Genomic DNA, 26,851 nt, shown 5'->3' on the forward strand with positions numbered 1-26,851 from the left:
GATTAGAAGGAAATATGAGGAAGGTTTTAAATTAAACATCGTATAAGTAGCGAAAGAAATTGGTACCTGCACTGCTGCAACAAAATTCGATGCGTGTAAGAAACTGATGCACAAGATTGGAAGAGGCAAGAAGATGGGGGGAAAAAAAAAGTGTGTGTCACATTTTTGAATGGGCGTATAAGTCGGGGTATGAAAAAATAAAATCACTTTGCTGTACCAATATAAGCAAGAGTATTTTTCAGTTTCTTTGTTACACCTTGCCTGATGAAGGGGCCTTAGTTGCCTCAAAAGCTTGCATTTGTAATCTAGTTAGCCAATAAAAGGTGTAATTTCACCCTACTTTCTCCTGTATTAATCTATGGCTAACACGGTACAACACTCTACTGTTACAGGTTGTAATAATTTTATTGGTATTATTTGAAGAAAACTATAATTCAATCATTGACTTATTACAGGTGGGCTGGGATTTTTCCAGTTGATCAAGATAAGTCTAGTACTAGTAGTGTGGTCTAGACAATTACAATCAATTTGCCCTTCTCCATTTTAAGCGCATCTGGAAGTACACCAAATAAGGTAGTTAATGGGTTAAGCATGATTGTGACACCAAGGCTGTCTGATAGACATTCAAAGATTTTTGTCCAAAATGATGATTTGAGTGTGCACCACATTAACACATGGCCCATTGAGGCTGGAGCTAAATTGCAACATTCATATGTTGCCCCAGATACATGTGGGACAATTTTAAATGAGATAAAATGTGCTTGATAAAAGATTTTAAGTTGGATGATTGAAAGCTTTGTGCCTATGGTGCTTGAATTTATTTTGTGCATGGTTGCCTTCCACTCCTTTACAGAGATTTTTAGTGAAAGATCCTTTCCCCATTATGCCCTGGGACCCATTGGGCAGGTTCCTTTTAGCGAAGTTTCTGATTTGAAGTTGAATTGAAAAAAATGTATTGATAGGAATTTAAATTTGAAATTGTTCATAAGATGCAAAGACATTACAAATCTCTCAAGTGTATTAATCCTGGACGTTTTCTAAACATTAAATACTGTGCTGGTTTTAGAGGACAGAAAATGGTGATTATCTAGTAAAGGTGCAACAGATAACAGGTTTTCTATCTTACAGTGTTTCCTGCATTGGTTCCATATTCTGAGTTTGTATGTACTGGGGCACAAGGCAAGGCGTATAAAGGAGTACAGCAAGATTTTATTTTCATTGCAGACCAGGCTTGTGTATGTTCATCAGCTGGTGTTGATTTCCGGGTCCTTAGTATATAGTTTCGATATTAGCCGCCAAGTAATAAAACTGAAAGTTAGGTAGTGCCATACCACCTTCTGCTTTAGGTCATTGTAGAGTTGCTCAATGGATGCCTGGATGTTTTGAATTCCAAATAAATGAGGTTATACCTGAATCTAATATCATAAAAGAACAATTTCTTAATGTAAAAGAAATGTTCTGAAATAAAAAAAAAAGATGCAGCTTAGGAAGGATCTTCATCTTGACAGTATTGATTCTCTCTGCTAATGTGAGATGGAGGGTAGACCATCTATTCACATCTTTAGCCAACACACATTTAACTGAAAAATTAGCAGTGTTGGCCAACAAATAAATAAATGTGTGATCACTAAAAATACAAGGAAATTAGAAACTTAATGTAATTAACGTACAGATCCCAGGTCAAATCTGATGACATATTGCAATCTGGTCAGAAAACTGGGTAAAAAATTGATAGCAAAATTTGACCCAGACACATAGATAGGGCAAGTTGAATGAAAATTGTGCAAACGTCCAACATGCTAAGTACTTGACCCATGCTGCTTAATTTTCATATTGAAGTAATCTGACAAAAGTTTAATATCCATTAATCAAAATGATTTTTTCTCTTAATTTGTCTACATTGGTGTTGAACCTTCGACTGAAAGTCCAACATGCTAGCCACTTGACCAACACCACTAATTTTTCATATGTGTGTTGGCTAAAAACACTATACATATGTTTAAATCACTAAAAGTATAAGGAAATTAGATATTTTAATTTGATTTAATTAACGTGTAGCTGAAATATTGCATTGTCATCGGAGATCAGCATGCATGCAAAGTTTGTAAGAGCTTGCAATTATGAAAAGAATTGTATTTTCTTTTAAGCTATATGTAAAATGTTGTTTGTTCACGGTTTTTTTGTAGTACTTTGTATTTCTTTTCCGTTTTACTGTCTCTTTTTACAATCCATTGCTTTGCGGTTCCTGTATTTATCTTTATTTAGTGTTTTATGTGGATATCATGTCTTTCCAATGTTGAATATACCCTATTTGGAGTTTCTGTGGAAGTGCTTTGAGCATGGAAAAGGTGCTATATAAATACAATTCATTATTATTTGACTTATCTTTATTCATAAGTATTTACATAATTTGAGCATACAAGGAAGGTGTTCTCTTTGAAAGTCATACAGCAAACCATTAACGTTAAGGAATTCTGTTGCAGCTCCAAAGACTCCTGACAAATTATTTCTGCAATTACTGATAAGTACTTGGAATGTATTCAGCAGTACTGCTATTTTAAACCATAGCATTCTTAGACCAGTGGTTTTCAACCTGTGGGCCGCGGACTAAAGGTGGACCGTGACAGGGAATATGGAGGGCCGTGCTAAAGTCTTAAATCAGTACCAAAAGTAGACAAAAAGTCAGAGGAAACAAGAAAATAATCCACATTTTTTACGCATTGTTAGCGGCAGACCGTACGTACGGATGCAAGCTGCAGGATTTTAGAGCTTAGAGACACTTTGTTTAATTTAGTTATTTTAGTACTTTAGTAGGATCAAAATGCAGCTGTAGCTGTTAACCCTGGCTGATGCAAGTGATAACGCAAGAGATTTAAGCAATAATAATTTTAAATTTGAATGTCACGCACTTTTTCGGTTAACCTTTTTATTGTTTAGAGTAGACTGAGATTACGACTTCACACCAAGAAACAGATAGTAGCAGCAGCGAAAGCGGTTATGATCAAGACGACACTAAAGTTGTTACTTGTAACAAAACTAAACATGCTCTAAAACACGGGTGGTCGAACTCCGGTCCTGGAGGGCCACAGTGGCTGCAGGTTTTCATTCTAACCATCTTCTTCATTAGTGACCAGTTTTTGCTGCCAATTCACGTGACTCAGACAACCTTAGTTGTCTCTTTTTCCTTAACGAGCACAAAACGAGTCACCACATGATTGGCTCACCTGTGCCCATCACACAATATCTGAAAATAAAGAAAGGTGATAGCCTCAATAAGGCTGATCTGCTCAGGTCCCCAAAACATCTTGACGGTGTTCTTAGAAAAAAAACAGAAAAATCAACAGTTTTGGAAATTTGCACTATGGCAGAATTAGAGCGGCAACATCCATGGAATTAAATAGCGGGTTTAACAGCAAGAATTGGCTTCTCATTAAGAGACTGGTTGGAGTGAAATTGGTTGGAGTTTGAAATCCCAGTTTAGCTGCTCATCTGTTGGCTCGTTTCACATTTCATTTGTGTTTGGCTGTCATTTAAAGGAAAGGAGGAATCAATTCAAATGACTGAATAGTTAAAAACAGGGCTAGTAAAATGAAGGGAAAAGGAGTTAATTAGCAGTGAAAACTGATCACTGATTAGGAAAAGGGTGAGAATGAAGACTTGCAGCCACTGCGGCCCTCCAGGCCTAGAGTTTGACACCCCTGCTCTAAAATATGATGTGGAATATATTAAATACGGTTTTGTTCCATCAGCAAATGACCAAAATCTGCCGATGTGCGTTATCTGTTTGCAAATCCTCGCGAACGAAGCTATGAGGTCGATTAAATTGCGTCGTCATCTTACAAGACATCCAGATCTAAAGAATAAAACCAAAGAATATTTTGAACGTAAAGCCAAGGAATACACTAAACAGAAAACAGTGTTAAAAACAAGAGTTACTCTCAACAAAAAAACTGTTAAAGGATCCTAACTTGATTGCTCAGAGAATCACAAAAGCAAAGAAACCACACACAACTGGAGAAGATCTTATCATGCCGGCTGCTCTCGAGATTTGCGATGTATTGTTTGGCTCAGAATATGCTACAAAACTGAAAAGCATTCCCATCTCGAATGATACTGTACGCAGAAGAATTTCTGAAATGTCGGGGGACATTGTCACGCAGTTAACTGAATGGTTACAGTCTACTAAGTTTGTGATTCAATTAGATGAATCAACTGATATCGCTGGCGAAGCACAGCTGCTTGTTTATGTTTGGTATTGTTGGCAAAATGTTTCGGAAGAGGAATTTCTTTTTTGCAAGTCATTGCCATCAAGAACGACGGCGGATGAAATATTTTGTGTTATAAACGAACTTTTCACAACTTTTGGCCTGCAGTGGATGAACTGCATCGGTGTTTGCACCGACGGTGCTGCTACAATGTCTGGTCGCAACAATGGTGTTGTAGCCTGCATAAAGCAAGTGTCGCCCGAAATTGTAGACACTCATTGCATGATCCATAGTGAAACATTGGCTTCAAAGAATTTGAACGAAACTCTGGGATCTGTACTCGATGACTGTGTACGGATTGTAAACTTCATTAAAACTAGAACAGTGGATTATTTGCTCAACTTTGTATCGAGGCAGATGCAGAAAACAAGCATCTCCTATTGCACTCGGCTATTCGTTGGCTATCCAGAGGGAAAGTTCTCGCAAGGGTGTTTGAACTTCGTTTCAAATTGTTGCAGTTTTTGACCGAACACAATCTCGACCTGGCCGGTAAGGTCGCAGATACTGAGTGGCTTGCCATACTGGCATACCTTGCTGACATTTTTAGTCTTTGAACAGTCTGAACACATCACTGCAGGGTAAAGATGCCAGTTTACTCAAGACATACAACAAAGTAGCAGCTTTTAAGAAGAAGCTACAACTTTGGTACACGCGCCTCAAAAGCAATTCACACGACATGTTTCAGTTATTTTGTGAATTTATAGAGAGCAATGAAGTCAACGACGAAATGCTGAAACGGGTCACCGGTGTAATAAGACAGCATCTGACATCTCTTGCTGAATATTTTGACAAATACTTCATGTCCGAAGGCATTGAAGCTTTTGACAAGATTCATAATCCTTTCCAATGTGCATCCTCTGAATTAACCGGTCGTGCACAAGATCAACTGGCGGAGCTGTCTAGCGATCGCACATTACGCATCAAATTTGACAATCCTGCTACGGATATCTCTTCCTTTTGGTGCATAGTTTCGCTTGAATATCCGTTGTTGTCAGCAGTAGCGATGAAAGTTCTTATACCATTTTCAACAACATATTTGTGTGAGGTTTCATTTTCTGCATTGACTGCAATGAAAACAAAATATCGGTCAAGAATGAACGTGGAGGACGATCTTCAAGTGTGTTTATCAAAAATTTCAGCCAGAATTGACATGCTATGTAAGCCCAAACAGCACCATCTTTGACAGCTTTACTAACGTAAATGAAAATAAAATAAACTAGTGTGACAGATTCAGTGCTTTCTCGCACCCTTGTACCCTCAGACACCACGTCAGACACCAGGTAAAAGTCCAATAATTATTTATTATAATAATAATTGTGCACAAAGCACTCTCCACTCCCAAATACTCCAATAATACTACAACAATAATCACAATGAACAATCCTCCACTCCCAGACGCGTTGCCCTCCTATCACCCAGCTCAGCTCATTGTCTGTAGCGAGGCACCGCCCTTTTATAGCCCCTGACCCGGAGGTGTTCCTGTCCCAACAGACCACAGTTCCTTATTCCTTCCGGGTCAGGGCAAACAGTCCTTTTCTTCACCCCGGGAGCACGTTGTTCCTTCCTGTCACGTGACCGTGACGTACTCCCGGGTCATAAGGCACGACAGAGCCCATAAGTCCCCCCACAGCGACTCCTGGTGGCCCCCAAGGTATCCAGCAGGGCTGTGTAAAAATACTACAAAGTCCATGAGGCCCTGCTGGACCTCGGGGCATGATCCTGCTGTCGGGAGAGCTCCTCCTAGCGGCCTGGGGGTGAGGACCGGCATGGAAAGCCGGTAGTCCTCCACACTAGATAATGATTATTGTTGTTTATTTATTATTGTGTTTGTGTAGCAAGCAATGAGCAACTAAACATGTAAAGAAAAAATTACATAATACTGTATATTAGTAATATTTACCCCCAATTACTAAACGCATGAGCAATAAATTATATGCCAGCGAAGCAATATGTGGGCCGCAAAAATGTTTGAATTGTTAATGTGGGCCTTGCATAAACAGGGCCTGAGAACCACTGCCTTAGACCATCCAACCATACTACTCTGGAACCTTTCATGGGGTCACCAGCTCTTTATACGATAAGCACTAAAAATGCTAAATACTTACATTAAAATTATACTGAACTTCCAAGCAATAACCCAAAGTAATTGATCTAAGAACAGACATAATCTACCACACACTATATTCTTCTAAGAAATACCAGACACTGATGTTTTCCATTTTAAAAAAATTGTTACAGTAGTAAAAGATTAAAAAAAAGAGGAGGCAGGGAAGGAGAAAAAAAAAAAACAAAAAAAAAAAACACAAAACAACTTGCACCACACCCACACTATATAACCCCGTGACTACTTTACAACTCCAGCAATTACTATTGCACCCAACACTGAATTGTTACATTAAGAATGTTTCAAAAACAACGTGAAGGAAGGGGCTATCCAATGTATGTTGTTCTCACTGATGCAACACATCATCTTTAAGAAAAAAATATAAAATACAATAGTATAGTGACAAACCATCACATCAACCACGATCGAATGAGAGGAATTAACAGGGCAACTTGTTTTCTTCAGTGGCCCTCCACATTCATTTTGGATACTTTTCACAGTAGGGAAATTTAAGGAGCAAGGTTCAATTATTCTTAGCTCATATGCCACCATACAATCATTTTATGTGTGCCTTAACTTATTCAGAAGAACCCTCACAAATCTACCAAAAGATTCTGTGATCAGTCCTTTCCAGCTCTGCTTCAAATTTGGCCTTCAACAGCCACATCCTACTTCAATGCAACTCCTCAACGCTTGGCATGTAAATGGTCAGAGAGAAGCTCTTATAGGAACCAGGAAGTGACCCTAAAACATAGGATATTCATGAAAATTCCATTTACCACAGAGATGACAGTCACATTTCCTGTTCATCATAAAAGATTAACAAAAGGGGTTGCTGCAAGAGTTGGCCTTCAAAATTTTGAACTATTCCATCTCAAAATCAGACTACATTATTATACTAAAAGCCAAGTATAGTTTTATTTTGCATTTATAAAATAGGTTAATACAGCCATTGTGGTCACATGTACAGACTACTGAAATTCTTACTTACATGTGCTAATTATCAGCCACTAGCTGTAGGCCAAAAATATCACAAAAAAAACACACTGAAAATGATGAAATTGCAATGCCAGGTTAAAATACTTAAGAAATCAATACTATTACTCACCACTGCTTCCACAGTCTGCACAGGAAAGCAGCTCTTCCGGCATTTTCTCCCGGTTGGACTCACGAGTTCCCAAACAAAAACTGCATATTGGGATGGGATCTGCACGAGGCTAAAACAAAGAAATTAAATACATACAGTTAACAAAAAAGAGAGAAAAAGTCAAAAACATATTTAGAGGACTGACCAGTACATAAAAAGCCTACTAAATAACACTGTTAACAATAATATGGTTTAATGCAATGTGTTTAAAGTTATAGAAAAGAAAGGAAAAAAAAAACTTTATAAGCCAAGTTAAAATTGTCATTATAAAATTCTTCTCTTTATGACAGGCAAAACTCCAAAATGGTATTTATTTCTGAAATGAAACACTAGAGCCAAAGTGTACCACTCCAATGACCATTAGTTTACATCCTAATGAGCAATTTATGTTCTTGTTTTTGATAAAAATGGATCTCTGCATTTACTCAGGTTTAGGCTGATCTATTAAATATAGAAATAAAGATCTCACCAGTTACTGTGCTAATAGAAAATATTTGCTACAGACAACAACACTGCTACAAAAATCTAAATTATTCCATCAAATCATAAAAATGTGTAATTCTATACAGAGTTGTGCTGCCACTGCCATTCTGTTGCAAAACCATACAATCCCACTATAAGCGGAGGACAATCCAACATTTTTCTTTGGTCAAATTAATGCAGTTTGATTCCTCTAGAATGCCAAAGAGGAAACAAAAGCTCCCACCAGTACTTTAACTTCAATACACTCACTCAGATTACTTTTCTAAAACACCACAAGGGGGGAAAAAACATGAATGATTAAAGTACCAAGCCAGCATTATATTCTAATAAAATCAAAAATTAAGATGTCAAAGAAAAAAGTAATATTAAAATGAGAGCTGGACACAGGACACATCATAAGGTGTTTACATAGCCATGATCAAGTGAGACTATTTGAAACTGTTTATAGCGCACATATGTATTAGTGTTATGCAGTAATATCTTTCAAAACATACAATATTTAAGCTCAAAACATTTGGAAGGATTTCATTAAGCACTAACATAATTCATTCTACACTTGAAATCTATTTTACTGAAGAAAATGTTCAAAAGCATTCAAATACTGCTTATGTTTTGCATGTTTAACTCAATTCAGATCACTTTCAATTTCTCAAAATACAACCTGTGCGAGGAAGCACAGAATACATTTTACAAGCAGGAACATTGTGACTTTCAAAATTTCAGCACTGTTAACTGCTAAAAAAAGATGGATTGAAAAAGGTAAAAAATTGACATGGGGAAAAAAAAGTTGACATTTTTATTTTTTTTTTTACAAAATGGAAACGATGTTTATTTCTCACTTTTTCAGATTTTTTTTTGTTTTAAATCTAGAAACCACATAAAGATGTAATATTCACAATTTGGGAATATTCACAGCGCTTTGGGAAGATGTTTCAACTAAGGGAAAGTTAGATGAATATTATAATAAACATACAATTTAAATTGATGAAAAACAATTTTCTGGTGGAAGCTTTCATTTTTAACTCTTTAGGCATTCAAGTGTTATTAGCATTATAAGCAACACATTGATGTTTTTATTATTCCAAAGTGACAACCTGTGGCTTGACTGGGTACCCACACAACTCCATCACATATCTGCATTGTCATTACCTTCCACACTTGTGTGTTCCAGAGCCGGAGGATAAGCAAGTCTCATTTTCTAATGTGAAGAGGAGGACTTTGTGCTGCCGGCTTGACGGGGCGAGAGGCAGTAAGAAAGCCATTCCTTAAAGGCCAAAATAGGGCATTCAAATATCATGGACTGTTGCCGACTGGATCTTCTCTTCACAGCAGAAACGGTTAAGCTGTGCTTGAGGCTGCTGTTCTGGGAGACACCTATCACACAAGCTGGTGACCCTCAGAAACTTGTCTTCTGATTGGGTAGTGACTTTGGGTCTGCCAAATCTCTTCCAGCCAGAGTTTATTCCAGTTTCCAATTGCCTTTAGACTGCGGCTCGTTTCCTGCCTTGTGCCCTCTGTTGGCTGGGATTGACTCCAGCAGACCCCCGTGACCCTGTAGTTAGGATATAGCGGGTTGGATAATGGATGGATGGATTGCGTAGGACACTGTACTCACTGACACTTTCATTTAGAGAAATTGCAAAAAAAAAAACCAAATTAAAGACCTACATTTCCAGGAGTAATAATGCTTGGTCTCATTTCATTGGCCATGTGCCGTTTTCTTGCCATTATTACTGAAATATTTTCAAAGTAGTATTTCAGTAGTATTGCTTTAAGACAGTTGGTGGGTTTTTTAAAGTAATCAACAGAAGTTGGGACACCTGTACAAGTGGTTTTCATTAACTTGTAAGGCTTAATTTACTGTAATTGCTGCAGTACATCTGTAGATTGCAACCTATATTAGTTATTCCCTGAAGAAGGCCCAATTGTAATATTCTAAACTTCTTTTTCTAGTTTTTCTAACTTTAAAATTAAACCTGTAGCAATTTACTGCCTACCTTTTCACCATTTGTTGCATTTCAGCCAATTAAATTTAAAGAAAAACTGAGGTGTACTAAAACGAGACCATTAGTGTAAGTGTAAAAATGTTGTTACTCTTCCACTATATAAGCTGTTTAAGACGACTTATGTGCCAGATTAAAACATACGAGAAATCTAGATTACCCTCCAATTTACACAAGGTCAGCCAGTCATTTCACAGTGCTACCCAAGAAAACCTAGCAATCTTATAAATTTCACAAGTATGAACAGACAGATAAAAGATCATCCATAAAGGAACAACGCACTTTTTAAAGAAGAACTCAATTTCCAAGCTTCCATATATGCAAGAGGCAGGTGACTCATTTGTCCAATTTAAACAGCTCAAAACATACAATTTTCCTTGGAGCTCTTTAAGATGCAATTTACTTTAAAAGATATGCACATAGTGCAATTCCATAATTAAACCACAGTGTTGCTTATTTAGCCAAATTAATAAATGCAGTAGTTCAACCAGGGGCTTTACATATATGTGGTTGATGTAAACAAACCTTCAATTAATATTGGTGTTGAAAATTCAAACTGAATATCAGATGATCTTCACTTCAGGTAGAAACCTGCCTTAAGGCTTAGATGTATTTTTATATTCCTATCCAATTGCAAGTGTGTAATCATTCAGCTTGTAACAAGAAATTAGTGCTAGGGGGATGCTTATGTTTCTGCAGAGCTGTGAACTTATATAGAAGTTAATTAGAAATGTCACACTGAATTACATCACAAGAATTGTTTTCCTTGACATAATATACAAAGTAGCTGGGTGTACTGATAAAGGCAGAAAAAGGTTTCCAGACCTATTTCTTCACTAAAATTAACAGCATTTAAACATAAAAAAAATCTTTACATTCTTGTTTTCTTTCAAACTAGACAGAGTCACTTTAAAGAGTATTCCTAATAAAAGAGAAACTTGCATGGATGTCTAGCTCTTTTGTTCACAATGCATGTAGCCTTCACAAATACTCGACATCTTTTTTGCATCTCCCCCTCATAATATCAAATAACAAATTATGCCACCCATAAGAAGTTTCTGTACCCTTTCACGAATGCCCTCACAAATGAAATTTACCATTGCCACAATCTAGAAACATTTTTTTTCAGAGTTAGGACAATAGCCTGACCTGACCAAAGCATTTATTTGCAGCACAGGCTCCCTGCACATATAGACCTTCATCTTAATCTCAATGTTGACTGGCTGCTTAGCCACAACATATTTATTCTTGATGCATGAAATAAGATGAATAGAGAAAGGGGAAAAATAGAGTGCAGTAAACTACCTATAAGCAGCATCTATATAAAGTTCAAACACCACAAACTTGTTAATTTCTGAGACTGAAAAAACAAGTAATCCAATCAGAGGCCACACTGGATTAACAGCAAGAACAGGCCTTCAATAAAGAGGAGAGCTAAAACAAACTACAGTTACTCTCAGCCCTGCAGGACTCAGTATCAAAATGAATTAATTACAAGCTGAAGAATGGCTTTCTTTAAAAGGGAGGCTAATGGCTACAACACTTCAAAAAAAAATCTGTATTTTAAAGAGTGTAATTCTTATTACAACACTAAAAACTGTTAAGAAAATGTATTACAATTACACTGGCTATTGACAAAAAGAAAATTGCAATATAAAATTAAAATGTATTGCATATGGCCCTGAGACAAACTGGCACTGCTTGTCCAAGGCTGTTTTGTGGACTTGCATCCAGGGTTGCTGGAATTAGCTCTAGTCCCCCAAATACCCCAACTCTTAAGTGGATTAAGCAAATTTGTAATTTTTATTCATTTTGGGTCTACACATGCACCAAGAATGTATCCACGCCACAGTGTGCTAAATTCAAGCTCTAAAATTCATAGCAAAGCATACAGTAAGTGTTAATGCTGTTGCATCACTCTATAGATGAATTAATCTACGTTACTACAGTGAACCACATGCGCAGCAGGACTCTGAATTAAAAACTGGGAAAGTAGGAGCTGTGGATGAACAGAAGATGTGATAAAAGCCCAGGGCTGACAGCTGGTTAAAATTAGACAATTAGTCAGCTGGGCCAACTGTCATGCATTCGAGGCAGCAGGGTGGCAGAGAGTGAGGCTTCTGTACTATTACTTGGGGACTACTTGTCTAGGCATCCTGCAGAGGCAAAGTTCTGACAGATGCCAAGGGAAATGAAAAGACTTGGTTTGATATTTGAGATATGGTTCCAAATTATAAAAGTAAAAATAAAGCATGCTTTTTTTTTGTATACACACACATAACACAAAAAAAATGAACCTCGGGTGCTAGCCTTGGAGGAAGTGGCCTTTTCCTGAAACTTGCACATAGAATGAAAAGGTTAAAATGGGTAAAAATTTGGAATCACAAAAATCCACCATGTATGTATTCCTTTGCCCATTTTAAACCTCTCATTTCTCCGTTGCTGAAAAACACTAGTATTCTGTGCGTACCTGCAATGCGTTTTTCTTGACATCTTCGATCCTAGTTAGATTTTGTTTGCCCCCTTCTCTCAAGAGGGTAGTGGACACCTCTGCATGAAATCTCCATGTTTCTTAACAGTGTACTGCAAGGAATAACCTTCATTTCACAAAAGAATACACGGACATGGTTTTTGAGAAAGCTGTTTTGTTTTGGCCATATTTAACCTCGGAACTAAAACTTAGAAGTGGCTATTGAGCTAAAAGTACTAGCATTTCTATCAAAGCAATTACAATTTCTGGGTTACTTCGGACTGTTGAATGCTAGTCTATACACATACTTATCTACAGCATCTTTGTGGAACGACAATAAAAATAAATAAATCACTGAAAAATAGTCTGAAATACACTAACAGAATCAGTCAAGTTTGTTCCTAAAGTGCAGTAAGCAGTTGAAGACAGTGCTTAAGGGAGGAGACAATGCCAGCCAGATCTAAAGAATATTAAAAGGGTAAGCTTAACACTGGTTACTCCCATGCTTTTTGGTGAAGATCAACTTGGAAATTAGGCTTTTAAAAAAAAAAGAAAAAAAAAAGGTTCAAACACATATTCGACTTTTTGGGCATACAGGAATGGTTTCTGTTCATGAGCAAAACAATTATATCAACTCATGAGGAGAAAATATTGATGAAATACAGAGAAAAATGCAACTTCAAATGAAGAAAAAAAATATGCAAAGTTCTCAAAAGGAGGACACTAATGACATCAGAGACGAAATGTTAAGACATGTCAATTATAAACATTTTTATTCCTTTTTGGCCAAACCAATTGACAAGAGAACAGCTTTGCTTATAGTAGACACATAAGCAGAACAGGGACACTGGCAAAGTTCAAGGCATTTCTGCAGTTCTTTTTTTTTTTTTTTAAAAATCAGCTCCATCAGTCCTGCATGCTGGGCTCTTGCCTTGACCTTTTCATGACAGCCACCATTAGAGAGAGTGAAACAGTATTGAACTTCCTCCATTTGTACTCATTGTTTGGTACTGTGGACTTAACACCCAAACTTTATAGAGTTGTATAAAGCTGAAGGTTACAAACACATTTCTACATTTTTTTTTTTATCTAAATATTTTATCTGGCCAGGGTTTGGTTCACTTAAACAGCTCTTTCTTGAGAAGAGCATACACCTTGTCACTAAATGATCTTCACATGCAACTGAATTCTTCCTTTCAAAAAGGGCTTTAGATTATTGTTCATAATTTGTGCTAATTATCCCAGAAATATATACTTAACATTATTTTTGCAAATAAGCATGTTTGGCACATTTTGTGCATACAATTGGATAACTTATGTGGATTATAGGAGACTATTAATGTGACCACCCCTCTTTTCATTTCAATTGTCATAGCTCAGCTTTGGTTATTATAGGCTTATATCACAAAATTTCTCTCTCTATTGTGAATCAAAATGTGAGATTTTTTTTTTTTTTTGATCATCACTACAAACTACATTGGGCAACACGGAAGAAAAGTTTTCAGTGGAGTATTCATTTAAACATAAATGACATTAAAAAAACATCAAAAAACTGTACGTTAATCATTTACTAGAGTCCTATAAATAATAAAATGTTTATAATTAAAATATCCATATTTTAGTGTTCAGTTTTGGGGCATGGCAGAGACGCACGTCACCCAGAATTGGAAAAAAGCAGGTTCAGACGAATGAAACACTATTTACATTACAAAACAGCATCTCTGTTGAAACTGAACAGCTTGTTAACAACATACTTCTCAACTACTCTCCAAAAAATGACTCTGTGTGAAGATTTTTCTCCTTTAATGTTATTTCAGCGAAAGGTAAGAGATCACAGTGGTGCTTCAAAGTTTGTGAACCCTTTAGAATTTCAGATTTCTGCATAAATATGAACTAAAAAATCATCAGATTTTCACTCAAGTCCTAAAAGTAGATAAAGAGAAACCAGTTAAACAAATGAGACAAAAATATTATACTTGGTCATTTATTTATTGAGGAAAATGATCAAATATTACATATTTTTGAGTGGCAAAAGTATGTGAACCTCTAGGATTAGCAGTTAGTTTGAAGGTGAAATTCGAGTCAGGTGTTTTCAATCAATGGGATGACAAGCAGGTGCGAGTGGCCACCCTGTGTTAAAGAACAGGGATCTATCAAAGTCTGCTCTTCACAACACATGTTTGTGGAAGTGTAACATGACACGAACAAAGGAGATTTCTGAGGACCTCAGAAAAAGAGTTGTTGATACTCATCAGGCTGGAAAAGGTTACAAAGGACCCCAGGGCAACTTCTAAGCAACCGAAGGCCTTGGCTAATGTTCATGTGTCCACTGAGCAACAATGGTGTGCATGGTAGGGTTGCAAGGAGAAAGCCACTGCTCTCCAAAAAAATAAATAAATAATAAAATTGCTGCTAGTCTGCAGTTTGCTAAAGATCATATGGACAAACCACAAGGCTATTGGAAGAATGCTTTGTGGACGGATGAGATCAAAATAGAACTTTTTGGTTTAAATGAAAGGTGTTATGTCTGGAGAAAGGAAACACTGCAGTCCAGCATAAGAACCTTATCCCATCTGTGAAACATTGTGGTGGTAGTATCATGGTTTGGGCCTGTTTTGCTGCATCTGGGCCAGGACAGCTTGCCTTCATTGATGGAACAATGAATTCTGAATTATATCAGAAAATTCTAAAGGAAAATGTCAGGACATCTGTCCACGAACTGAATCTCAAGAGAAGGTGGGTCATGCAGCAAGACAGCAACCCTAAGCACACAAGTCATTCTACCAAAGAATGGTTAAAGATGAATAAAGTTAATGTTTTGGAATGGCCAAGTCAAAGTCCTAACCTTAATCCAATCGAAATGTTGTGGAAGGACCTGAAGCGAGCAGTTAATGTGAGGAAACCCACCAACATCCCAGAGTTGAAGCTGTTCAGCTTGGAGGAATTTTAGCCCAGTCCTCTGTACAGGTGTGCAGGAATGATCAAAAGTTACCGGAAACGTTTATTTGCAGTTATTGCTGCAAAAGGGGGTCACACCAGATATCGAAAGCAAAAGGTTCACATACTTTTGCCACTCACAAATATTTAATACTAGCAAAATACCCACGCTTTGCAGCGGCGAAGTACTGCCTTAAAATTTTTATTAAGAAGAAAAGTAAACCTTCTTAAACAGAGAAAATATACCAATAATTTGTTAAGAATCTCTTTGTATGCCATGTTGTCAGTTCGGCCCTCCGGTTGCAATATGACCAAGCTGTGCGCTGAGCTAACTCTTGAGCATGCAACGTACAGTTGGTCATGTAAAAAGCAATCTTGCCTCAAATCTCACAGCTTGGATTGCTTCTGTCATAATCGGTTTGAGTTTCATGGTTTATTTTAGCTATGACAGTATTTGAAGGACTTGTGTTGAAGAGACATTCAGCATCTGTCAAGCGTAGTAAGCATACAACTGGTTTCAATAACTTCACATCCAGCTTTTGAGAGTTTAAACATTCATAAACATCAAAGTGTCCACTACTGAAATCGTCACCTGCGAATCCAAGATGTTTAAGAGGCACTGGCAGTTGTCCAAAGGTGTAAAATATTTGGCCATTTCGGTACACTTGAAAGCGACAACCGAACAATTCACCGGCACTCATCAACTCACATGCAGATGCATAGGTGAAGGGCTTAAGCATTTCACTCATATAGTGCTCCTGTGTAGTATAAATTATCTCCTGTACCATTATCAGTCCACACCTTGAACCTTTCCCAGTCATTCAATACATAAGACACAATGTTCCTCCAGATATCAAGAGTTAACCTGATATGGCCGAGCAATATGTAACACAGAGAATGGAAAAGGCAGGCACCATCTCTGGGCATGGAAACCACTCGATAAGTGACAGTTCTTTGATCGATGGTGATCACCTCGATAGATATGTTAATGGGGGTACGGTTGGAATGATAAAGGAAATGGGTACCTGAACAATGTAAACCAAGTCTAAAATACCTACACAATAACTATAATCGTAATAAATGAACAATAAAACAGCAGAGAAGCCGTGGATTAAAAAAAAAGGCTGCAGTTATCAGCAGGAAGACGTGAATGCCATGGCGAAGCAAGGAAGGAAATGGAGACCGAAGCGACGGATGGCCTTATATAGGCAGGCAGCCAACAACGTGGGAGGTGTAGGGATGGGGGACCCAACGTCTCCCCACATGGCGACTTAGCTGCAGGCTATGGACGTATATATGTACGTAAGTAGGATTCAGTTAGCGTTGGGAACCCGTGTACCAAATTTCTTGAAGATGGGCCCATAGGTAACAAAGACCGTTGGAAAGTTCAATATGGCGGCCGACAGTGGCATCATACCACCGAAATAAGTACATACTTCGGTTTCGGTTAGCACAGGGAAGCTGCCTACCAAATTTCGTGAAGATGGGGTCAGCCTTCTACCTACACGGGAAGCTGGAGAATTAGTGATGAGTGAGTGAGTGAGTCAGTCAGGGCTTTGCCTTTTATTAGTATAGATTTAATCATTTTCCTTAATAAATAAATGACCAAGTATAATATTTTTGTCTCATTTGTTTAACTGGTTTCTCTGTATCTACTTTAAGAACTTGAGTGAAAATCTGATGATGTTTAAGGTCATATTTATGCAGAAATCTAGAAAATTCTAAAGGCTTCTCAAACTTTCAAGCACAACTGTATTAAGCGCAGGATTTAAACTAATAGAGACATTTTGTATTGCTGTCTTTGCTCATCTCTACCAATTATGTCAATATTTACAAATCTTTAACTATTTTCAGTCTGTTATTATAAAATTATCCAAAAATATATAAACTTAACAACCAAAGAAAAATGTCACTCTGAAGAGTGTGTGGAAAAGCACATACCCCAAAAAAAAAAAAAAAAAAAGACTTAAATTCACAAAATCAAAAATACATAGTAGATTACATATTCTAGAAGTTTTCAATTACAATAAAAAATACAGTAGTCTCACTAATCCGACATAAACGGGCCGGCCGAACGTCAGATAAGCGAAAATGTTGGATAATGGCAGGGGTTAAGAAAAAAAAAACCTATTAAACGTCAAACTGTTATAATTTTACACATTACGAACCTAATAGTCATGTTTTACAACAAAACAGAATAAATTAACTGAAAAAATTAACTTAGTTACAGAATTGTCTGACATTAAATACAGTATGTACTGTACTTAAAGTTCAGTCCTGTGATGATTTAAAGACATTTTTGATCGTAGTCTGCTTTCCTGACGAGTGCCATTTCTTCGTTGTGAAGTCTCGCCATCTTTGCAGCATCATTATGTCGATTCCTGTGGCTTCTTCTTGTTGCTCAATGTAATTAATTGTAGTTTCTAGCCTTAACTCTGTCACTAATATAGTCAACATCCGTACGAGCGTATACTGTTTACTACAGCATTGTGACTACGTGTGTGTGTGTTTGTGCTGTGGCGTGAGAGTCCCCATCTTGCACCCGAAAACTCGAAGCGGAGTCTCAGTACTTTTAGCAACATCAGCTTTATTAAGCTTGAAACAGCAACTGCGAGGTTATTTAATCTAGCGGGATCTTTCATTCTTCTATACACAGACACAGCAGCCAGGCAGGGTTGGGGGGAAAGTAATACTGAGCCCAGCGCATTTATAATGTCCCTTGTTCCTTGTATCACCCACCAACGGCAGGCGCTTACAGCATGTCCGCGATCTTTTCGGATTGGCTTTTACATCGAACTGCTACAGCGCTGGGAGACTGCGATTGCTTTGGGACGCTCTTCCGCGTGTCGTCCAGTTGGGTGGAATCCCACAAGAGTTTAGAAACTCACTCACACCAGCCATGATTCTTTTCAAAGGTAAAGTGCAGGTTAATTTGCTTTAGGTATTTTTACTTTATATTTTGTAATAGCAAAATACCCGCGCTTCGCAGCGGAGAAGTAGTGTGTTGAAGAAGCAATGAAAAAGAAAAGGAAACATTTTGAAAATAACGTAACATGATTGTTAATGTAATTGTTTTGTCATTGATATGAGTGTTGTTGTCATATCTATCTATATATATATATATCTATATCTATCTATCTATATATATATATATATATCTATATCTATCTATCTATATATATATATAGCAAAATACCTGCGATTGGCAGAGGAGAAGTAAAATGAAAAGGAAACATTTTAATAATAACGTAACATGATTGACAATGTAATTGTTTTGTAATTGTCATGAGTGTTGCTGGCACATATATATATATACACATACTGTATATATACACACACACACACACACATATATATACATACTGTATATACAACATATACATATCTACATATATACTGTATATACACATATATATACAAATCTACATATATATATCTACATATATATATATATATTAGGTGGACTCGATTAAAAAATTAATCCAATTAATTAGAGGCTGTGTAAGAATTAATCTTGATTAATCGTATGTAATCGACACGTAAATTTGCCCCAAATCGCAAATGTTTTTTTTTTATTTAAAACGGTTTTAGTGGGCGACAGAATCAAATAATAGACATGGACATGAATATTGTAAACTGAAGCTGTTTTAATTTCTGAAAAAAGCTTTTAAACTGCATTTGAATTCAAAACAGAAACAAAAATATCATCCCTGGTTAAAATTGGGCAGACTTAAAAATAAAGTGGTAGTTTAAGTACTTTAAGTACATTTTCAGAATAGTATTGTCTTTAAATAATAATAACCAAAATTTCACCATAAAGTGCAGTTTTTCTTCTTAAAAAAATAAGTCAGAAACATAAAAGGTAATTTGACCAGCTTACTCTTTAAACTCTGAGTAACATTAGGCTAAAACAGTGTGATCATTGAACATTTTGTAATTAGATGTATTTAGATTTACTAACGGTCACGGAAGTCCAATGATCCCCAGTAAGAGCCACAAAGTCCGCTTTCTGTAATGCATCTAATTTTGCTTGCTTTTCAGTGTGCACAAAACCATGCTTTTATCAAGGCTTCGTTCGGGTAGTCGAAATGATCAGTCGTAGGAACGCTTTATTCCGACTCTAACATTTTTGTAGCTGTGATGTGTGCATCAGTGTAATGGATGTACCAGGAAATCATGCATTGACAAAAGTTCCCGCTTGCTTGGAATTGAAAGTGTGATTAAATGCGCTATTTTTTAACGCGTTATGGAGTACATGCATCGAAGCTTCTCAGCTGTGCTTGTGCTAAGAAAGGGAAAATTTTAAAAATAACGTAACATGATTCTGCTAACCTAATATTTTTCATACGTCCCAAACCAAGGAGATGTGAAGGTAAAATGAATCGGTAGCGTACATAGTCAGTACACCCTCTCAGGAATCAACCTCAATGTCGGCGTAGAGGCTTAAGACTCTACAAATTAGCCACAGCGTGTGGCTTGTCTATGCTAAAGTATGTATTGTAGATCGGGTATATATATACATTTATATATATATACCCGTATCGCAGTGGAGAAGTAGAAGTTATGAAAAAGAAAAGGGAACATTTTAAAAATAACGTAACATGATTGTCAATATACAGTAATTGTTTTGTGAGTGTTATTGAATGTTGCTGTCATCAAGGATTTGATTATCATTATTTCTTTCAATCAGGCTCGTATTTGTAGGATGTGTTCAAGTTACATTCCGTGTTTGTCAATCGCTGTAAAGATAAGAGGTTTCATTCATCGATTAGTTCCTTACTGCATCAATAAACAGCTCGTCTTCCTTTTATCTGTGATGTGACAAACTGCATGCACGGGTTTTTTTACACTGTCTTCCTTTAGCAGGACATTCACTTTTTCCACCGTGTGCTTTGTTTCCGCAGTAGCTGCACTTATGAATATGATTCTATGTATAAGACGCTTCATATTTTTTTGCTGCCTTCTCAATTGTGTAATTCGGTTTTTGTTCAGCACTCTTTGGAACTGTTGCTTTTGTCTGTGCACTGCGCCAGTTCACGTGAGCCGCTTGGTGTTCTTTCATCGAAGGTTCCCAGCTGTACTGGTGCCATCTCGTGTAATGTCAGCTAAGACCCGGCACTTAAAACTTTCTCTCGCAGTTTCAATGAGTTTGTGCCAAACACCACCCTGACCATCTCATCTTCCTCTGCATAAGCACAGTCCTTCACATGTGAATATTTACCGGCAGTGTTTGTATTGGATTGCCGCTGATGGACGGCCTTATATGGGCAGGCACTAAATTACAAACGCTAGTGGCAGCCTGTCTATGAACTTAATTTAATATAAACTTACGGTTCACGCCGTGCTTTGTTTCCGCATATGCATCATTTGCTTCATAATGTTTTTCTGCCTTCTCAATTGTGAAATGGCGTTTTGTGCTCATCGCTGGAGTTCTTCCATGTTCTGTACGTACTTACGTAGGAGGCATGATGATGTCACACGAAACTCCGCCCCCGCAGCCATCTCCAACTCAAGACTCCATTACATTATATGGGAAAAAATAGCTTCCAGTTATGACCCTTATGCGTAGAATTTCGAAATGAAACCTGCCCAACTTTTGTAAGTAAGCTGTAAGGAATAAGCCTGCCAAATTTCAGCCTTCTACCTACACGGGAAGTTGGAGAATTAGTGATGAGTCAGTGAGTGAGTCAGTGAGTGAGTGAATGAGTGAGTGAGGGCTTTGCCTTTTATTAGTATAGATTAATCATTTTTATATGAATAGTTTTGGGTTGTGGAACGAATCATCTGAATTTCCATTATTTCTTATGGGGAAATTCGCATTGATATACTGTACGAGTGCTTTGGACTACAAGCACATTTCCAGAACGAATTATGCTCTCAATCCGAGGTTCCACTGTAATTAGCTGCGGCAGAGTGGGGAGCAACAAAAAATAGACTACGCTCAAAACTTGCAGTTCTTGTTGTCGATTGATGCATATTTTTTTTTTGCTGTGGGACGTCGGATAATATGGAATGTTGGATAAGTGAAGGTAGGATAAGCGAGACTCTACTGTACTAGAGATCATCAGAATGTTTGATTTGGTACAAAAAACACTGATAAAAGCAACTATATTTCTACAGCACGATTTCTGTGCCGCTCACTGCCAAACAAAACCTGCAAATTTGTACCCGTGTGTTCATATTTTTTGGACCTCTGGATACAACACAGGAGTATCTCACTACTGATAACTTGACTACAAATGGCTTTTCAATTAATGCATACAATTGCATTAGCTCTGTCTGGGCGAAAAACGTAGTATTCTGTACAATCATAAACAAAATTTCTCTTTCAAAGTACAATAGTAAAATATGAACCTTATGTGAACACTCAAACAGTTTAATCAACCTATAGTGTACTATTGTTTAAACTTTGCCTATTTTAATGAAGAATGCTTTGTAATCTCAGAGAGCGTTCATGATAAAAACAAAATTTCACTTAACATCTTTATTACTTGCTATTGATTCTTGCTCAAACTTGCTTGAAGATGTAAGTGCAAATAATGCTCAGGATCAAATCGACAAACAAAAAAATCTGCTGTGATTGTGTGCAATTTACCTATATACAGTGGTGTGAAAAACTATTTGCCCCCTTCCTGATTTCTTATTCTTTTGCATGTTTGTCACACAAAATGTTTCTGATCATCAAACACATTTAACCATTAGTCAAATATAACACAAGTAAACACAAAATGCAGTTTTTAAATGATGGTTTTTATTATTTAGGGAGAAAAAAAATCCAAACTACATAGCCCTGTGTGAAAAAGTAATTGCCCCATTGTTAAAAAATAACCTAACTGTGGTGTATCACACCTGAGTTCAATTTCCGTAGCCACCCCCAGGCCTGATTACTGCCACACCTGATTCAATCAAGAAATCACTTAAATAGGAGCTGCCTGACACAGAGAAGTAGACCAAAAGCACCTCAAAAGCTAGACATCATGCCAAGATCCAAAGAAATTCAGGAACAAATGAGAACAGAAGTAATTGAGATCTATCAGTCTGATAAAGGTTATAAAGCCATTTCTAAAGCTTTGGGACTCCAGCGAACCACAGTGAGAGCCATTATCCACAAATGACAAAAACATGGAACAGTGGTGAACCTTCCCAGGAGTGGCCGGCCGACCAAAATTACCCCAAGAGCGCAGAGACGACTCATCTGAGAGGTCACAAAAGACCCCAGAACAACGTCTAAAGAACTGCAGGCCTCACTTGCCTCAATTAAGGTCAGTGTTCACGACTCCACCAAAAGAAAGAGACTGGGCAAAAATGGCCTGCATGGCAGATTTCCAAGACGCAAACCACTGTTAAGCAAAAAGAACATTAGGACTCGTCTCAATTTTGCTAAGAAACATCTCAATGATTGCCAAGACTTTTGGGAAAATAGCTTGTGGACTGATGAGACAAAAGTTGAAGTTTTTGGAAGGTAAATGTCCCGTTACATCTGGCGTAAAAGGAACACAGCATTTCAGAAAAAGAACATCATACCAACAGTAAAATATGGTGGTGGTAGTGTGATGGTCTGGGGTTGTTTTGCTGCTTCAGGACCTGGAAGGCTTGCTGTGATAGATGAAACCATGAATTCTACTGTCTACCAAAAGTCCTGAAGGAGAATGTCCGCCATCTGTTCGTCAACTCAAGCTGAAGTGATCTTGGGTGCTGCAACAGGACAATGACACAAAACACACCAGCAAATCCACCTCTGAATGGCTGAAGAAAAACAAAATGAAGACTTTGGAGTGGCCTAGTCAAAGTCCTGACCTGAATCCAAATTAGATGCTATGGCATGACCTTAAAAAGGCGGTTCATGCTAGAAAACCCTCAAGTAAAGCTGAATTACAACAATTCTGCAAAGATGAGTGGGCCAAAATTCATCCAGAGCTGTAAAAGACTCATTGCAAGTTATCGCAACGCTTGATTGCAGTTATTGCTGCTAAGGGTGGCCCAACCAGTTATTAGGTTCAGGGGCAATTACTTTTCACACAGGGCCATGTAGGTTTGGATTTTTTCTCCCTAAATAATAAAAACCATCATTTAAAAACTGCATTTTGTGTTTACTTGTGTTATATTTGACTAATGGTTAAATGTGTTTGATGATCAGAAACATTTTGTGTGACAAACATTCAAAAGAATAAGAAATCAGGAAGGGGGCAAATAGTTTTTCACACCACTGTGTGTATATATATATATATATATATTTTTTTTTTTAAAGGCTATAAGCTAAATACTTGAAATAAGACTTGCAAAGTAAACTTGTGCTTTAACAACATACTTGAATGAAGTAATGGGTCAATGCCCTACTGAACACCTGATCACATTAATAAAACAAAGCCAAGGTTAAAAATATCTACAGATCACAAACCAAGTGTTTCAAGTTACAGATGAATTTTTTATCCATCATGCATTATCAAATGTTTCCCTTCTGCAAAGATAAATCATTTATTCAATGTCATGTTATTCGTGTAACAAAGCTATCCAGATTCACATTTTCATTTATCTTTCCCAGAAGACTTCTATATCCAACACTGTGAAATGTGCAGTTACTCAAGAATAATGGCACACACAAGATTAAGGTAACAGAAAGGACAAAGGTTGTTTGTAGTTCAGGTCTAGAAAGACTAATGTTTCTTAACAATTCACAATCACAATTGAGAATACATTCCAACAACACACAAAACTAATGTGGTGAGGTTAAAGCAGAACTACTGTGTCAGATTAGGAAAAGATGGGGCTGCATAACATGATCATTAAAGTTTCACTTATGGTGCCTTATGGAAACACTCTCTGGCTTCTTTGTGCTAATAAGTCTGGAAAGGGAAAACAAATCTTTCAAATAATGCAGCATAAAATCACCCAATGGCTGCTCTCACTTGCAGAACCAAGCACTACATACTGTATGTTCACACAGAAACAAGGTAAGTAGATGCAGTTGTATTTCTAAAAAACTTAACTTTCAACCACTCTAAATGCAAATATTAATCCTAAAAGCTAATTTCCATAACTCTACTAACCTATAGCAGGTTAGTTTTACACGTGTATTTTATGATTTTATGTATTTATATATATATATATATATATATATATATATATATATATATATATATATACATATATATATATATACACACACACACTCAGCAAAAAGAAACGTCCTCTGACTTTCAACTGTTTTTACTTTCAGTAAACTTAATGTGTAAATATTTGTATGAACACTAAAAGAGTCAACACCATAAGACATAAACTAAAAATGTTTCACAATGTGTCCCTGAATGAAGGGAGGCTCAAATTCAAAAGTACCAGTCAGTATCTGGTGTGGCCACCAGCTGCTTGAAGTACTGCAGCGCATCTCCTCCTCATGGACTGGACCAGATTTGTCAGTTCTTGCTGTGAGATGTTACCCCACTCTTCCACCAAGGCACCTGCAAGTTCCTGGACATTTCTGGGGGGAATGGCCCTAGCCCTCACCCTGCGATCCAACAGGTCCCAGACATGCTCAATGGGATTGAGATCCGGGCTCTTCCACTGCGAGGATGATTAAGCTGTCCTTCCTGTCTCCCTGTAGCGCTGTCTTAGGCGCCTCACAGTGCGGACATGGCAATTTATTGCCCTAGCCATATCAGCAGTCCTCATGGCTCCCTGCAGCATGCCTAATGCACTTTCACGCAGATGAGCAGGGACCCTGAGGATCTTTCTTTGGGTGTTTTTCACAGTCGGTAGACAAGTCTCTTTAGTGTGCTGCATTTTTAGAACTGTGACCTTAAATGCCTACTTTCTGTAAGCTGTTAAGGTCTTAACGACCATTCCACAGGTGCATGTTAATTAATTGATTATGGTTAATTGAACATGCAAAGAAAACATTGTTTAAACCCTTTACAATGAAGATCTGTAAAGTTATTTGGATTTTTAAAACATTACTGTTGAAATACACAGTCCTGAAAAAGGGAGTGTGTGTGTACACACACACACACATATATACAAATACACATATATATACACATATATATATACATATATATATATATATATATATATATATATATATATATATATATATATATATATATATATATATATATATATATATATATATATACATACATATATATATATATACACATACATACATATACACATACATACATACATATACACATACATACATACATATACACATACATACATATACACACTCACCTAAAGAATTATTAGGAACACCTGTTCAATTTCTCAATTATCTAATCAACCAATCACATGGCAGTTGCTTCAATGCATTTAGGGGTGTGGTCTTGGTCAAGACAATCTCCTAACTCCAAACTGAATGTCAGAATGGGAAAGAAAGGTGACTTAAGCAATTTTGAGTTTGGCATGGTTGTTGGTGCCAGACGGGCCGGTCTGAGTATTTCACAATCTGCTCAGTTACTGGGATTTTCACGCACAACCATTTCTAGGGTTTACAAAGAATGGTGTGAAATGGGAAAAGCATCCAGTATTCGGCAGTCCTGTGGGCGAAAATGCCTTGTTGATGCTAGAGGTCAGAGGAGAATGGGCGAATGATTCAAGCTGATAGAAGAGCAACTTTGACTGAAATAACCACTCGTTACAACCGAGGTATGCAGCAAAGCATTTGTGAAGCCACAACACGCACAACCTTGAGGCGGATGGGCTACAACAGCAGAAGACCCCACCGGGTGCCACTCATCTCCACTACAACTAGGAAAAAGAGGCTACAATTTGCACGAGCTCACCAAAATTGGACAGTTGAAGTCTGGAAAAATGTTGCCTGGTCTGATGAGTCTCGATTTCTGTTGAGACATTCAAATGGTAGAGTCAGAATTCGGCGTAAACAGAATGAGAACATGGATCCATCATGCCTTGTTACCACTGTGCAGGCTGGTGGTGGCGGTGTAATGGTGTGGGGGATGTTTTCTTGGCACACTTTAGGCCCCTTAGTGCCAATTGGCCATCGTTTAAATGCCACGGGCTACCTGAGCATTGTTTCTGACCATGTCCATCCCTTCATGACCACCATGTACCCATCCTCTGATGGCTACTTCCAGCAGGATAATGCACCATGTCACAAAGCTCGAATCATTTCAAATTGGTTTCTTGAACATGACAATGAGTTCACTGTACTAAAATGGCCCCACAGTCACCAGATCTCAACCCAATAGAGCATCTTTGGGATGTGGTGGAACGGAGCTTCGTGCCCTGGATGTGCATCCCACAAATCTCCATCAACTGCAAGATGCTATCCTATCAATATGGGCCAACATTTCTAAAGAATGCTTTCAGCACCTTGTTGAATCAATGCCACATAGAATTAAGGCAGTTCTGAAGGCGAAAGGGGGTCAAACACCTTATTAGTATGGTGTTCCTAATAATCTTTTAGGTGAGTGTGTGTGTGTG

The 26,851-nt window shown here is 37.4% G+C and overlaps 1 protein-coding gene across 4 annotated transcripts in view; it reads right to left on the reverse strand.

Moving 5' to 3' along the window:
• Window positions 1-26,851, reverse strand: part of kat6b (K(lysine) acetyltransferase 6B) — a 177,790-nt gene that overhangs the window by 88,761 nt on the left and 62,178 nt on the right. For all 4 annotated transcript variants that reach the window (XM_039773499.1, XM_039773488.1, XM_039773481.1 and 1 more), the window contains one exon: window positions 7,478-7,586. In XM_039773499.1, the coding sequence (XP_039629433.1) occupies window positions 7,478-7,586 (109 nt within the window). The remainder of the gene's footprint in view (window positions 1-7,477; window positions 7,587-26,851) is intronic.

This window comes from Polypterus senegalus, chromosome 1, assembly GCF_016835505.1.
Source record: "Polypterus senegalus isolate Bchr_013 chromosome 1, ASM1683550v1, whole genome shotgun sequence".
NCBI lineage: Eukaryota > Metazoa > Chordata > Cladistia > Polypteriformes > Polypteridae > Polypterus > Polypterus senegalus.